General features: G+C 38.9%; 2 protein-coding genes across 3 annotated transcripts; one reads left to right on the top strand and one right to left on the bottom strand.

Moving 5' to 3' along the window:
* The first annotated feature begins 271 nt into the window (after positions 1–271).
* LOC139953689 (transmembrane protein 53-like) lies at positions 272–6,662 on the top strand. 2 transcript variants are annotated; one of them, XR_011788002.1, is made up of 5 exons: positions 272–425; positions 1,198–1,455; positions 2,522–2,767; positions 3,063–5,950; positions 6,034–6,662. XR_011788002.1 is itself a non-coding variant. In XM_071953201.1 (4 exons), the coding sequence occupies exons 1-4, from the start codon at positions 366–368 to the stop codon at positions 3,483–3,485; spliced, it is 987 nt and encodes a 328-aa protein (XP_071809302.1). In that variant the 5' UTR covers positions 272–365; the 3' UTR covers positions 3,486–6,662. The 2 variants fall into 2 exon arrangements, 1 of the variants encoding a protein (XP_071809302.1); XM_071953201.1 differs by having other exon boundaries at positions 3,063–6,662.
* A 57-nt stretch (positions 6,663–6,719) lies between these two features.
* Positions 6,720–13,944, bottom strand: LOC139953688 (sorting and assembly machinery component 50 homolog B-like). The gene is made up of 12 exons (XM_071953200.1): positions 13,808–13,944; positions 13,008–13,106; positions 12,729–12,918; positions 12,493–12,599; positions 11,952–12,085; positions 11,463–11,550; positions 10,794–10,922; positions 10,054–10,218; positions 9,573–9,711; positions 8,926–9,072; positions 8,669–8,813; positions 6,720–8,210 (listed from the first exon to the last, which is right to left on the bottom strand). The coding sequence occupies exons 1-12, from the start codon at positions 13,826–13,828 to the stop codon at positions 8,165–8,167; spliced, it is 1,410 nt and encodes a 469-aa protein (XP_071809301.1). The 5' UTR covers positions 13,829–13,944; the 3' UTR covers positions 6,720–8,164.
* Between the last annotated feature and the right edge of the window lie 81 nt (positions 13,945–14,025).

Below are 14,025 nucleotides of genomic sequence, written 5' to 3'. Positions count from 1 at the left end.
TACGCGTATAGAGACAATAAAACTTGTTCAAGTCGTTGTTAAAACCCGCCATGCCATATTCGAAAGATCAGATCGTGCAAGATAAAATTCAAGTCACCGTTGATAAAATTGTATTCTTGAATTGTAATACTTAAACATTAATCACGTAGAAAACAATCTACAAATGGAATAACTGTACGTTTGAAAACAATAAAAGACTTGTACAAGTTTAAATACCAGTACCCTCTCCTGGTTTAAAGCAACAGAGGGCGCTCGCAAAGCGACGGCGGACCGGACGACCAGTGTGTGTGTAGTTTTTAGCTTTAGGTTAGGGCAAACAACGTTATTTTTTCCCCTTATAATTCTCCCAGATTACTATTCTAAACATGCTACGGAGAGCAGTAAGTGCCGGAGTTCGGAGGTCCAGTTCAGGTAGCCTGGTAGAGGTCAGTAAGATTGAGTAAATCGTTTAATTACGGGTACTGGTTTTAGTTTATCATCAGTATTAATATTTTAATTTATAAAATGTATTTTATTTAAATTTAAAGTTATTTATAAACCCCACCCATTTTATTATGCCATCGTCTGTTCTGCAGCTGTTGACTATAAACTACCACGACCACCACTATGTGCAGACAAATGCGATGACTACAATGTAGTCTACATGAATATGATCAATCCAATAGATTTGATTATCTCGCAATTGTTGTATTGTATGTCATGATGTAGTAAGTACTAGTAGTAGTACTAGTAGTTGCATAGATGGCGCTGTCGTGGTGCGAAATTATGCCAAGTGCAGTGGGCGTGGGGTGCTGTAATCCTTTTGTCGATTTTTTTTCTTCATAATATTAATAAATATTGTTTACGTTTACGTTGGTTTACTCAGCAGGATCCATTAGTTTGGACGTAAAGCTTATGGTTGTTAGCTTGTTATGAAGTTGGCCCCTAGCTAGCTAGACTAGCGATAACGTAACCTTCCTGCCTCCGTAGATTAGAGTGTACATTTCAAAAAAGGAGTACAGCGCCCTAGTTTCTGGTTTAAAATGCGAAACAGCTTAGTGTAATCCGAAAGAATCCGAAGCCCACACAACAGATGTACAGGGCCCAACTTCATAGAGCTGCTAAGCACAAAAATTTGCTTAGCATGAAATTTGTGCCGTGATAAAAACAGGATTACCAACCAAATTTCCATGTGATTTTCTTCTTTTTATTTGGCAGGCACCATGGCAGGCAAGCAGTATGAGACTGTACGGCACCGCCCCTCCTCAAGGGAATCCAGCCCCGCCCCTTATAAAGATCACCCCTAACTTATCTCTACAAAAGGCAACACTTCCCGAGGGAGAACAGTCCAAACAGCGCCCTCTTGTGTTGGTACTAAGTTGGCTTCTAGCTAAGCAGCGGCACCTTGACAACTTTATCAAGTTTTACACAAATCGAGGATGTGATGTTTTGACTGTGAGAATTCAGCCATTGCAGGTACCTGGCTTCTTTGTTCCATCACTTGAATTGTCTTTCAACAACTAGGCCCTATCCTATTCACCAGGAATGTATCTTCAAGTTGTTAACCGTCAGTATAAATGTTTGAATGAAAGTGCCTCCTTTTACCTTTATAGAATATCAGGCCTGATACTTCACGGAGGCAAAGAAGGCACTTGCCTCCAGGCCCCTGGGGCCCTTGAAATGCTACAGTGGAAATTTACGAAATCCTCATAGGGTGCCCTTTACCAAGGAGAAAATGCCTTGGTGCCCTTGCCCTTTTAAAAACGAAGCATACAGGCCTGGCACTTGTCCCTCCATGCAAGCATAATCGCACTCTGTTACAGTCTAATCGCTCATTCAATACTAGCTCAGATACAAGGATTCTCACAAAACCACAAACTAAACACTCTTCATCTTCCAGAAGGTTTTATGCAGCTGCTCCAACCAAACTTTTGGAACAATCTTTCTTATCAAAATATATGTCATATCATTTCACTAACTGAATTCAAAACATCGCTTAAAACGCACCTTCTTTATCCAGACTTATTTTGCTTACTACTTGTACGCTATTTATTTCATACTCATTCCTTTGTATTGTTAATTGTTGATTGTTGTAATTATTTTTTTTGGTCAAATGTTAATGGTATAATTTCTGCATAAGAATGCTATATAAATGCTTGACTATTATTCAAATCAATCAACATTTATTTCCATACAAACACAACTACAAATACAAGCAATGGGATTTTACGAGACTGAAAACTGTATTGGAGGCATGGCCCATTAAAGCAAAGCTTGTAGGCTGGGATGCCTTTATAAAACGGAAGATAAAACGGAAGAAAATGGAAGGTAATAATAAGATCATTTAAATTATAAAACATTATTAATTAATATTTGTCCTGTACACTGTTTGCAATCATCACCCTAATTCTGAATTTCATTAAAAAAAAAATTTAAAACTTGTAAAAACTGTTGATGTGATATGATAAGTTCTATATTCTTACTCCTTGTTTTTGTGAGCCAACAACCCCTGAAGTTTCTTTTTTCAAAACCTTAATTTCAGATCATGCTTCCAACCAAAGGATCGCAAGTCATCGCCAAAGAGGTCGTCAAATTTCTTCAGAGTTCTGAAGTCTGTGATCGCAAGATCCTCATTCACAGCTTCTCAGTGGGTGGGTACCAGTATAGCGAGGTCCTTCAGCAGATGATGAGGGTACAGTCCGAGTCGCAGGAGATTACCGGCCGAATCATCGGCCAGATTTACGATAGTCCGGTAGATCTGAACGAAGTCGCCATTGGTATGTCAAAGGTAAAACCGTGTTTCTATTTTTGAAATAATAAATAAACTGGTTATCTATCTATCCATCAAGCAAATCAATTATGTTATTAATGTTGTCACTGTGTCTTTTTTTATATTTGTTAAATAATACATAAACTGTTTATTTTTTTTATCTATCTAATCAATTTAGTTATTAATTTAGTAGGCCTAATTGTGTCTTTTCTATATACTTGAACTCATATATAAACTTTTTATCTATCTGTCTACCGTGTATCCATCCATCGATTCAGTTGTTTTACTCAAACTGTCCCATTCTTTTTAACAGGCTCTTTTAAAGAACAGACTTCTCCAGAAGACAATGCAAAAAAGTATAGACCTCTATCTGAAAGCAATGCACAAACCAGTCACCCAACACTACCAGAAGAGCTCCGAGGTCTTCTTCCACAATCCAGTCCCCGCCCCTTCCCTCTTCTTTTACTCTCACAGCGACTTAGTCGCGACGGCCGACGCCAGCCAGCGCGCCATCGCGTCCCTCCAAGACAAGATGGGGCATCGGAACATCCACAGCAAGTCTTTTCAGGACTCTCCGCACGTCAGTCATATGTATAAGCATCGGGACGAGTACATGGCGACGTTGAACGCGTTCCTGAGTAAAGTGGAGTATTTCAAAGAGTCCTCGGAAGAACACAAGGAGCTTCCCGATCTTGTCGGGGAAGAAATGCGGGGGAAGGAGGTGGAAATGTTTTAAGTCGTTCACTCGTTAGACCGTTTCGAATAACCCCTTTGTTGCTATGAAAGTCGCCATCTTATAGGGCAAAGCCTATGCATGTCTTAACGCGTACATCAATGAAGCACGCACAGTCCTGGTTTGATTTCTATGGCACACGTGAGCACACGCTCATAGACCCCATTTTGTAGGGCAGGTATTTGAATGGTGACGTCATATTCAAAGATGAAAAACAAATAATCATGTAATAAATTTATAACAAACTTTGCTTGCATGGTTGTGATTTTATTTTTGCTAAGCAAACTTTAAATTATAGCTTTATATTTTTGTATAATTACACAGTTTTTTCCTAAGATTGATTTTATCACTATCATAAAAAATACCTTGCAGCTAGTAGAGAATCTCACTTAAAATATTTAACCAACTTTAACACATCACATCAGCCCAATTTCATAGAGTTGCTTTAAGTATAGACTCCCATAAATGGCCGACCGTGTTAGTTCGCGACGTAAAATGAAAACTGTGCAATTTTGAGTGATACTTGTGTGAACCGTTATATTCTACTTTTAAAACATCTTTCTAACCATTTGCATTTCATAACAAACGGATTCAAACGCTTTTTATAGACCAACTCGTCCGATCCAAGGCAACGTGTTCCTTTAAGAATCGGGAGACTTCTCATCAAAGTTGCAAGAGAAGAGTGAAATAAAAACACCCTTACTTGTTGCAGAAATTGTTGTGCTTTCAGATGTGTAATGAAAGGCTTTAGGCCTGAAGTCTATGGGTCCAAAAGCTGTCGGTGTGCCTTCTTTAGATTATCTTTTATTTTGAAAAGCTCCTAAGACTCGCCTCTATCTGTGTAACGCACATTTAAGAACCCAGTGCACTTGTCGAAAAGAGAAGGGGTTCTCCCCAGTTTTCCTGGTTTGATCGGCAGCATATTGCGCCACACAGCACCTTGTAAGCCATTATATGGTGCTATTTAAAAGGAGTAGATCTCATTCTTAAAGACAAGTCTTACATACTTTGCAGGAAAATACTGTATGTTAAAGACACTGGACACTATTGGTAATTGTCAAAGACCAGTCTTCTAACTTGGTGTATCTCAACAGCATAAAATAACAAACCTGTGAAAAATTTGAGCTCAATTGGTCGTCGAAGTTGCGAGATCTGAAAGAAAAAACATCCTTGTCATACACAGTTGTGTGCTTTCAGATGCTTGATTTGTACACCTCAAATTCTTAATCTGAAGTCTTGAAATCAAATTCGTGGAAAATTACTTCTTTCTCGAAAACTACATTTCTTCAGTGAGAGCCACTACTCACAATGTTTTTTGACTATCAACTGCTCCCCATTACTCGTTATCAAGTAAGGTTTTATGCTAATGAGTTTATTTTTAATTACCAATAGTATCCACTGCCTTTAAAGTGCCTTGAGCGTCACTGAGCGCTATATAAGAAACCACTATTTATATTATTATTATTATTCTGTTCATTTCTATTTTGTGCGCTGCGGTCTTGAGGGAATAGTGCCTTATACATTTTAATTGTTTTGTTATGCTGCAAATAATATATATGAGGGAGCTTTTAAAAAAGAACAAAACCCATTGAGCTGATCAAGCACAAAAATAAGCTTAGCAAAATAATTTTGGTTACCAGAAATAGGTACCAGCTTTGGTACCATGAAATGAAGGAATGATGAGGTAAAATTTATTTTTTATTGAACAATATCGGTGTGTGGAAATAACTTTAAAGGTGCATTGTAAATTTCTAGCTGTGGTTGTTGTATTTAAACAAATTATTTTTTATATTAAATTTTTTTTTATTTGGTTAGTTGGTGATGGTTGGATAGGAACATACCATTGTGGGGTCTTTTACACTATGGAACAAAGCTCTCTGTTTTTCTGTGTTCAACTTGGACAAGGGAATTCTTTTGACAAGGGACAACTTAAAGCAAGTTCGAGCGGACGAGTGTGCACTGTGGTTATAACTAAAGGTCGATTTTTTTTTTATTCGAACCCAGGCTGGTCGACCATTGGTTGACTACCGTGATCGACCACTTGGAACCAGACTCATGACCATGGTTTCTTTGTGACACTGTGTCCTTGAGCAAGACACTTAACCATTGCTTCGTCCTTCGGATGGGACGTTAAGCCGTTGGTCCCATGTGTTGTGTAACGCATGTAAAAGAACCCAGTGCACTTATCGAAAAGAGAAGGGGTTCGCCGAGTTGTTCCTGGTTGTGGCTGCTTAAATGCGCCGTAGCACCTTGTAAACCCTTATAAGGTGCTAAATAATTGGGTCTCGGAATTCATCACTGCAATAACCTATCTTTCTGAAAGTTTGTATATACTCAGCGCCTTGAGTACCTTGTTTGGTAGATATGTGCGCTATATAAGACTTTGATATCACTGATCCCAATATCCTGTTGCATGTGTAAAGCCCAGATTGTTGAACACTAATTAGGCTTCGAAACAAGTCGGTTGAGTGAGAGCGTCACTGCACATGTCTGTTGCTGGTCAGTAGTCGACTAAATGTGTACACTCGAACTTGCTCTAAGTGTTCGAAAGGTGTTTGTTGGCATACCCAGAGCAGTGGGGACTTATAAACAACAGGACAAAGGTTTCAGCAACGTTTTTCTTTGTTAAACTTGGCCCCACAACATGATGTTTGGAAAAGGGAATAATAATAATATATAATAATATAGGTGATTATAAAGCACCTTTAACACAGATCAAAGCGCTAAACAATAAATTAAAAAAAACAGCAATAGCAATAAGAAGTCCCCACAACGGTGTGTGCAAAAGTGTTTGGGTGTGGTTTTTGCAATTATTTAAATAAATTATCCAGTTGAAGCCTGGTGCCAATTTGATTTCAAATGTAAAATCAATCTTAAAATGCTAAGCATATTGTGATGTCTTATCTTGAGTTACTAACTTAGGACTAGCCTTAAGTTTTTAGTATCTCATAGGACTAGTCCTGTTTCTTAAAACTATTTTGTTAACATTTTTTTTGTATTTTTGACTGCTTTATTCTGTAACTTTTAAACTTAAAAACTTCATCTTAAACAAAACAATGCAATGTTTTTATTTCAGTAGAATCTCTGACCTACAAAACCTGTCGGGATAGTGAAGAATTTCTTGAAATTTTGAATCCAATAGTGCGAAAAACTTTGTAGGTTTATGAAAATGAGCACAAATAAAAGAAAAAGTCAACTAAAAATTATCTGTTTTCATTCCAAATATCATTTTTATTTCCTTATATCACTGTTAACAAAGTTGTCTTAAAGACGCCAAAATTTGACAACATTTCACCAAATACACATGTGGTAATTTGCAGTATTTTTGATGGCGCGAGGGTGTAAAACATGGACTTGAATAAAACCCTCAGCACCCACCTCAGTTGCCTTGGTGCCCTGTGTTTTTGCTGTAGTGCCCTCTGTAAGGTTCCAACGCAAAGCTACATTTTCTCTTTTGACCCCTTGCACGCATGTCACGGTCGGCGACTGTGCCACACTCACGATTTTGGTTGGCAATAGGTTTACATCCAAGACTGCGTAGCCTAAAATGCGCACTTCACTGAATAACGCACAATGACAATGCCCACCATGATGGCGCATGCAAGATTTTCTGATGATGAAGTCGGGTGAATTGGGTCAAAAGAAGTGCCACTTACATGGGGAAATTTCAACACTGATTCTTTTTTTTTGAACAGATTCATTTTGATAAAATGATGGTTAAAATTCAATAACATTATCACATCAAAATCATGCAATCATAACGTAAAACAATCCTTAGAGGAGGTACAATTTTGGATGGCATGTCACTCTGTAAGGGCACTGGATACCTTTGGTTATTTTCAAAGACCAGTCTTTTCACTTGGTGTATCCCACCCAACATATGCATAAAATAACGAACCTGTGTAATTTGGGCTCAATGGGAGACTTTTGGGACGCTTAATGGCAGCAGACTTACCGGGTAAAGTTCACGGTCTCGGTAATGTACGCATGCTCAGAACTACGTAAACAATGGACATAGACCTTTCCGCAAATACCGGGGCACGCGCGTAAAGCTTGGAATTAGGTGCATTGTGGTCTAGCTGGTATCCAAATTTAATCCATATATATCCCACAATGCACCTCATTCAACAGTCTGCACTTGCGCATTGGTATTTGCGATAAGGTCTATTTACCTGGTAAGTCTGCTGCCATCTAGCGTTCCAAAGTCTCCCATTGGTCGTCAAAGTTGCGAGAGAATAATGGAAGAAAAAACACCCTTCTTGCACACATTGTGCGTGTTTTCAGATGCCTTAGGCTTTACCTGAAGGGCTGTATTATTTGAGTGAGAAATTACCTCTTTCAAAAAAAACTTTGTTACTCCAGAGGGAGCCCTTTCTCAAAATGTTTTATACTATCAACAGCTCTCCATTGCTCGTTACCAAGTAAAAGTTTTTATGCTAACAATTAGTTTGAGTATTTACCCGTTTACCAAGAGTGTCCAGTGGCACTGGACACTCTTCTTGGTAAATAGTGCCTTTTGGCAACTTTATGAAATTGGGCACAGATGTATTTCTGCGCTCTCTCTCTTCCCCACTGCCTTTTGTTGTTGGTTGGACCATTTCTGCCTATAGAGAGCCACATTGATAAGTCACAGCTACTTGGGGTTGGTGGGTGGGGGTGGCATGCCATGACGGTCATTCGTCCTACAAGAAGCTTAGACCTACGCCAAATTGCAGACCAGCATTCACACTGTCAAATGCAAGAAAAAGAACAAAATGTAAATCAGTAATATCTGATACATTGGTCAAGTGGTTAAACCAGAGAACTTGCAGTCACAAGGATGTGGGTTCGAATCCGGCAAGGCTAACTGCTGATTTCACAATGACTAGAATAAATATTGTCGTCTAGTTCCTAATTGATTGTTTTGTGCCAACCATAATCACAGGACTTGGGAAAGTACTAAGTATACAGTGCTTACACACATTGGTGTATGGGTAAAAACCAAAATTAATATTCTTTATCCCGATGCAAGTTTAACATCTATTACATAATCAAAGGCGATAAACCAATGTTTGTATCCCCTTCTGGGAGCAATACTGCCGCATTTCCTAAATACGCCTCTTACATAGACTTCCTCGTTCTCGATAAACGCGAGCGAGCAACGTCTTTTCCGATGCAAGTCTTAAATGTCTCATTGCTGTACTCACCTATCCATCGGCTGTGCCGTCTTGGGTATGACATAGTTGAGCTCAAATCGTGCAATTCTACCTAGTCTCAGAATGATACCCGCTCCGTAGCTCCATCGGAAATTCTCTCTCAATTGTTCTAGGTGTTGGTGGATATTTTGTTCTTCTGTTGAAACATTTTCACACAAAAAATTGGTTGAGGAAAAGTTCTTTAGGGAGATAAAGGTAAAAGAACTACAGTTTTGAAAACAGGTTCAGTAGAAAATCATCAAACTTACCTAGATTAAGATTGCATAGATTCCCCGCATTTAGGAAAACATGGGTTCGTATGAGGTCGCCCAGTCCACCCCTACCAGGCATAAACGGGAGAGGGGTGTAGAGGTGGAGCCCGGTTGCCCAGTAGGCCTCGCCCCCGACTGAATCCCCTACAAGACAAAAAGGAGACAAAAAGAAATTAGTGTTTCGATTTAAAAACTAGCCCGATGAGATTTAGTTATTCATTTTGGTTTTAACCATAATACATTGTTCACCGATGTGTGTAAGCACTGTATAGACCATGTGAACCTCGTTTACAATAAGTGTGACCGTGTACATTCTTTGAGTATTCTGGCAGGCAAGATACTACACTGGTCCTATGGGAAAGTTGACAGTTTGTGTCATAATTTCCACATAAATTCAAGAGTTATGAAAGTAAAAGCTGGACGAGTTTTGAGATGTGCCCCCTTTCATCATATCAAAAAGATTTAGACAGTGCAATCTCCATAAAATGTAAGATTTTATGTTTTCTTCTATTGAGCTGTGTACAAGGCTCTGTGGCTCTTTTGTAAACAAAATACTCAGTACTTTCCCAAGGTCTGTAAAAAAAATCACAGGCACATTACTAGTGTGGGATTTGAATCCACAACCTTTTACATAGTTAACTTACCATCTGTGTGAGGACCCAGTCCTCGAAAGTTAAACCCTCTGACTGACGTCGGCCCACCGATAAAGAACCTGTCGTTTATTCTTGTTTCTGTGTAGTTTAACGGTTTCATCAGGCCGGCTTGAAGTGAGCAGGAGAGAACCTAAATCAAATCAATCAAATAAAACTGTTTTAATATATGGAAATTTGCATCAGGGATAAAGAATATTAACTTAAATGGTTTTACTGCCGGTTTAACCACTGCTAAAGTATAGCCTCTAGCTACCGGGCAATCTCTGTGGTCTAGTTGGTAAGACACTGCTCTAGAATTGCTAAGGTTCTGGGTTCGAATCCCAACCGAGTGATTTGCCTGGGATTTTTTTTTACAGAGCTTTGGAAAGAACTGAGTATAGTACTGAGTATGTAATGCTAACACACATGAGTGTATATGGGTAAAACGAAAAATTCAAATAAAGCTGGTCTTTGAAATCGAGATTTTTCTTACGCAATCCGAGAAGAACTTCCTGTTCATTTGTAGCTCTGCCTCTCCCTTCAGGAACTGGACGTCCCCACCGAGAGCTTTAAACCCGGCAAGCTCCTGGGATAGCTGAAGGAGGTAACCCTGGGTTGGGTAGATGCGCTCGTTACGCGTATCCCTCGTATATAAATGCTGTAGAGTAAGTCAACATAAACAATCACATTACTGGAAAGCTCCAAGGGTTTGGGTACTACTTTTTGTAGGACACAAAACACAATATCCACAGATTTACATTAAAGTTACACAGTTTAAAGATAATGACGGTAGAAAGCTTCCCTTAAAATATTACTTGCCGAGGTGCTGTAGTTTTTTATGAAATGAGTAAAACATTTTTACAAATATAATTTAGTGGATCGTTGTTAACTTCACTACCACGAAGCAAGTTTTACGGCCAACGTGCATTTTCCACGTCTTCTCCTACTCTTTGGAACAAACTCCCCAAAGACGCACAAACTCTGGATTTATTCAAACGCCATCTCAAAACTCACTTGTTAAAGTTTATCTAACTTTGTTTGTTTTTCTTTTTTGACTTTGAACAGCGCTTTGGGACTCCGTGTGTAATGCGCTTTATAAGAACGATTGATTATTATTATTAATTTTGGTTTCATAATTTCGACTAGCTTGCTCTAGTCTCCATGTAATCCCCTCTGTTAATTAGACTCCTTAGGAATGGGCATCCCCGGCATGGTATGACCTGTGACCTTTACCTTGACTGATGACTTCACAGAGTGCCCCGACATCTCCCGTACAGCAAAGGACGCCGTCCGTGTCAAACAAGAAATATCCCTCCAGTTGCCTTCCCATTTGAAGCTATGCTCACCAAGAAAGCTTGGTAGCTACAAAAAGCACAAAAAAATCAAACAAAGTGAGAAGTATGTTATGACTGCCTTCATGACGAAAATTCAATACTGGCAAATTTTACACGTTTTGTTATATTGTGACATCACACTTTCAGGCCGTGAAATAACCGAAGGCAACCACGGCAATTGCCATGGTGTCCTGTGCTTTTGTTGTGGTGCCCTTTGCAAAGTTCCAATACAGTTTAAAGGAACACGTTGCCTTGGATCGTTCGAGTTGGTATTCGAAAAGCGTTTGAAACCGCTTGTTATAAAATGCATATGATTAGAAAGATGTTTTAAAAGTAGAACACAATGGTCCACACACATTTGCCTCGAAATTGCGTGGTTTTTCTTTTACTTGTGAACTAACACGGTCGGCCATTTATGGGAGTCAAAAATTTGACTTGCATAAATGGCCGACCGAGCTAGTCGACGAGGTACAAGAAATGAAGATACAGAATGAAGATACAGAATGAAGATACAGTTTTGTATCTTCATTCTAATGAAGATACAGAATGAATGAAGCTGACTACTGACCACAAGATCAAGAAGGACACCATTGTCAGTTTCTTTGTAGGAACTCGATGGGAAATCGCCAGACGTCCTAAAAGCACTCACTGTGAACCTGCAGCTCAGGAGAAAAATTCCAAACAGAATTTTGAGAAACTGCACAAAACAGCACCCCTGTGCAAAAAAAAAAGTTGTAACTCGGTTTTGTAATAACCTTCGAGAAAGGCTCTGCTAGGGTCGAAACGTCAGGCGAATAACTATTTTTTTTGCATTGATAACCTCGTTCTTCAAAAGAGATTTTACTTATGGTTGTACCTGCAAGTTTACTATTCATATTTATATTTATATTTACTCTTACTTGCTGTTTTTGGTCAGTAAGTTGTTTGCAACAGCTTATTCTATTTTCTCACCCTTGTATCTCACATAAAACAGACTTGGTGTAGAAATGTCAGTTTCCATTCTTGTTGTTGTAGTGTTGTGAATATCACATGTTTGATTTTTGCAAAGTTCCCTTACCTCTTCTGTTGGTTTCCACGCAGAGGTTTAGTAAACGTTGTGTTGAATCCGATAGAGTGCTTAGTACCTCTTGAATACTCGGCTGCGAGATTCTCAGCCCGCCCAAATAAATTAGGGCATTTGACTCCCAAGACCTGTAAGGGAAAAAGATCGGACAAATTACTCCAACCGCCCTGCTGTCAAAGCGATACTAAATTTGCATGGTGTGGAAAATAACTATTAAAGGTACTGGACACTATTGGTAATTACTCAAAATACTTGGTAGCATAAAACTTTATTTGGTAATGAGCAATGGAGAACTGTTGATAGTATAAAACATTGTGAGAAATGGCTCCCTCTTAAGTGATGTAGTCTTATAGTGTTTAGATAACCGTTGAATAATTAATAGGTGCAAGTCCTCTGCGCATGCGTGTTTTTACTTGTAAGCCCTCTAAAGCGTGCCACGCCGTTGATCACTTACACTAGACGTGGTACAATGCACCAGATGTGTCCTACCCAGTCAATATAAAAGAGATCAATGGTGGAGATTTATTGTTCTTACCAAGCTGCCTTCGTTGTTTCCTACAGAGGTGTGCGCATTGCCAGTAATCCTTCTTGTTTCTTTGACTATGACTGTGACGTCCAAACCATCTGGTCTTGCCTCTGGGCCTGAATTTTAAACAAGATAAGAAAAAGTAAGTTAGTATTCTAAAAGAAAACACCATTCCGAAGGCACTGCAGAAACATCCAGAAACAAGGGCAGAGGGTAGGTACCCCCCCCCCCTCCCCCGAACTAACCTTTGCTTGTGTCTATGAACACTCCGACTCCTTGGAACACTCCAAGCTCCTCTAGTTCTTGCTTCACGACACCCGACTTCAAGATGACATCTTTGAAGGTTTGCGCTTTGAAGAGTTGATTGACGTGTTTTGTAACCATGTCATCTTTGGTCCTCCCCAGGCCTTCAATGTGAACTTTCTCAACCTTAACCTATTTTGGTCAAGAAGACGAAGGGTTACAATTCTCTGTAGAATAAGCTGAATTACATTCAATTTAATTTAATTGAAAATTTCACTTGCCTTTATATCACCATGAAAGACATGGTGATTACGATGATGGTCTTCAGACATGTTGTCATGGGAACTATGCTGGTCATTCATATTGTTAATCTCTGGCTCCTTCAACAAGAAAAACAAATTTTAAAATAAGAACCCAACTTCAAAAATTAAAAAAGAAAATCTAAATTTTAATGAAAACTGCCAACACTACACCATATCTTTGGCACATGAATTAATTACACATATTAAAATTTATTACAGTTTATTTTTTTTACGATTAATATTTTTTTATAACATAAAGTTAGAAATAAATTAAAAGTAATCTAATTCTAATTCTAATGTGTTTGTTCCATTTCAATCAGAAATTAACTTCAACATAACATTTCCCTACGAACATGACGAAAAAGGTCACCAAACCCAACCCTTTTCCAACCCTTTCCAACCTAAAACCTTGCACTGCAAAAGATCAGCATTGAATTTTCATCATTCATAACTATTGGTATATTGACATTGCAATTGCTTTGCTGCCACTCTGAGTCTGACTCTGGTCTGAGCATGGAGGTAGAAATGCGGACCAGAAATGCTATGAGTGGAAGCACCCACTGCCACTTAGCCCCACTTGTGTGGCCAGGGATATCTGAATCCGCTATCCTTCCTTGACCACACAAGTGAAGTGGGGCTAACACAACTGCCACTCTGATTTTGAAGTGAAGAGAATCTGATGATTTATTAATTTCGTTGTTAGTCTGATTTCGTCTGGTTTTACAGAATACAGGTTAGTTTTATAGAAATGTCTCGATGATTATTCGTATTTACATTACCTTTGCATGAACTGTTCCCATTTCAAGCAGATATTTCTACCGTAAAAATAAATCTCTCATTGACAAAGTTTTAATTTAAGGTGTTTTCGCCGACTTCTTTACTTAGATCGAAGATCCATGGAGGTCGCCATGTTGTCGAAATTATATCAAACAATCAACAGAGGGCGGTCTTTAACTTTTCGTTCACGAGAGGAGAGTGGGCGGGCCCGGGGATCAAA

Source organism: Asterias amurensis, chromosome 22 (genome assembly GCF_032118995.1).
Source record: "Asterias amurensis chromosome 22, ASM3211899v1".
NCBI classification, from domain to species: Eukaryota; Metazoa; Echinodermata; class Asteroidea; order Forcipulatida; family Asteriidae; genus Asterias; species Asterias amurensis.
Note: the sequence above shows the minus strand (reverse complement) of the source record. Positions and strands in the feature narration are given on the sequence as shown.

Coding starts and splice junctions, on each gene's coding strand:
- LOC139953689 (XM_071953201.1), top strand. CDS start 366: ATGCTACGGAGAGCAGTAAGTGCCGGAGTTCGGAGGTCCAGTTCAGGT. Junction 426..1,197: donor GTTCAGGTAGCCTGGTAGAG/GTCAGTAAGATT, acceptor TTTATTTGGCAG/GCACCATGGCAGGCAAGCAG. Junction 1,456..2,521: donor TGAGAATTCAGCCATTGCAG/GTACCTGGCTTC, acceptor CCTTAATTTCAG/ATCATGCTTCCAACCAAAGG.
- LOC139953688 (XM_071953200.1), bottom strand. CDS start 13,828: ATGGGAACAGTTCATGCAAAG. Junction 13,107..13,807: donor TGGGAACAGTTCATGCAAAG/GTAATGTAAATA, acceptor TTCTTGTTGAAG/GAGCCAGAGATTAACAATAT. Junction 12,086..12,492: donor GAAACAACGAAGGCAGCTTG/GTAAGAACAATA, acceptor TTTCCCTTACAG/GTCTTGGGAGTCAAATGCCC.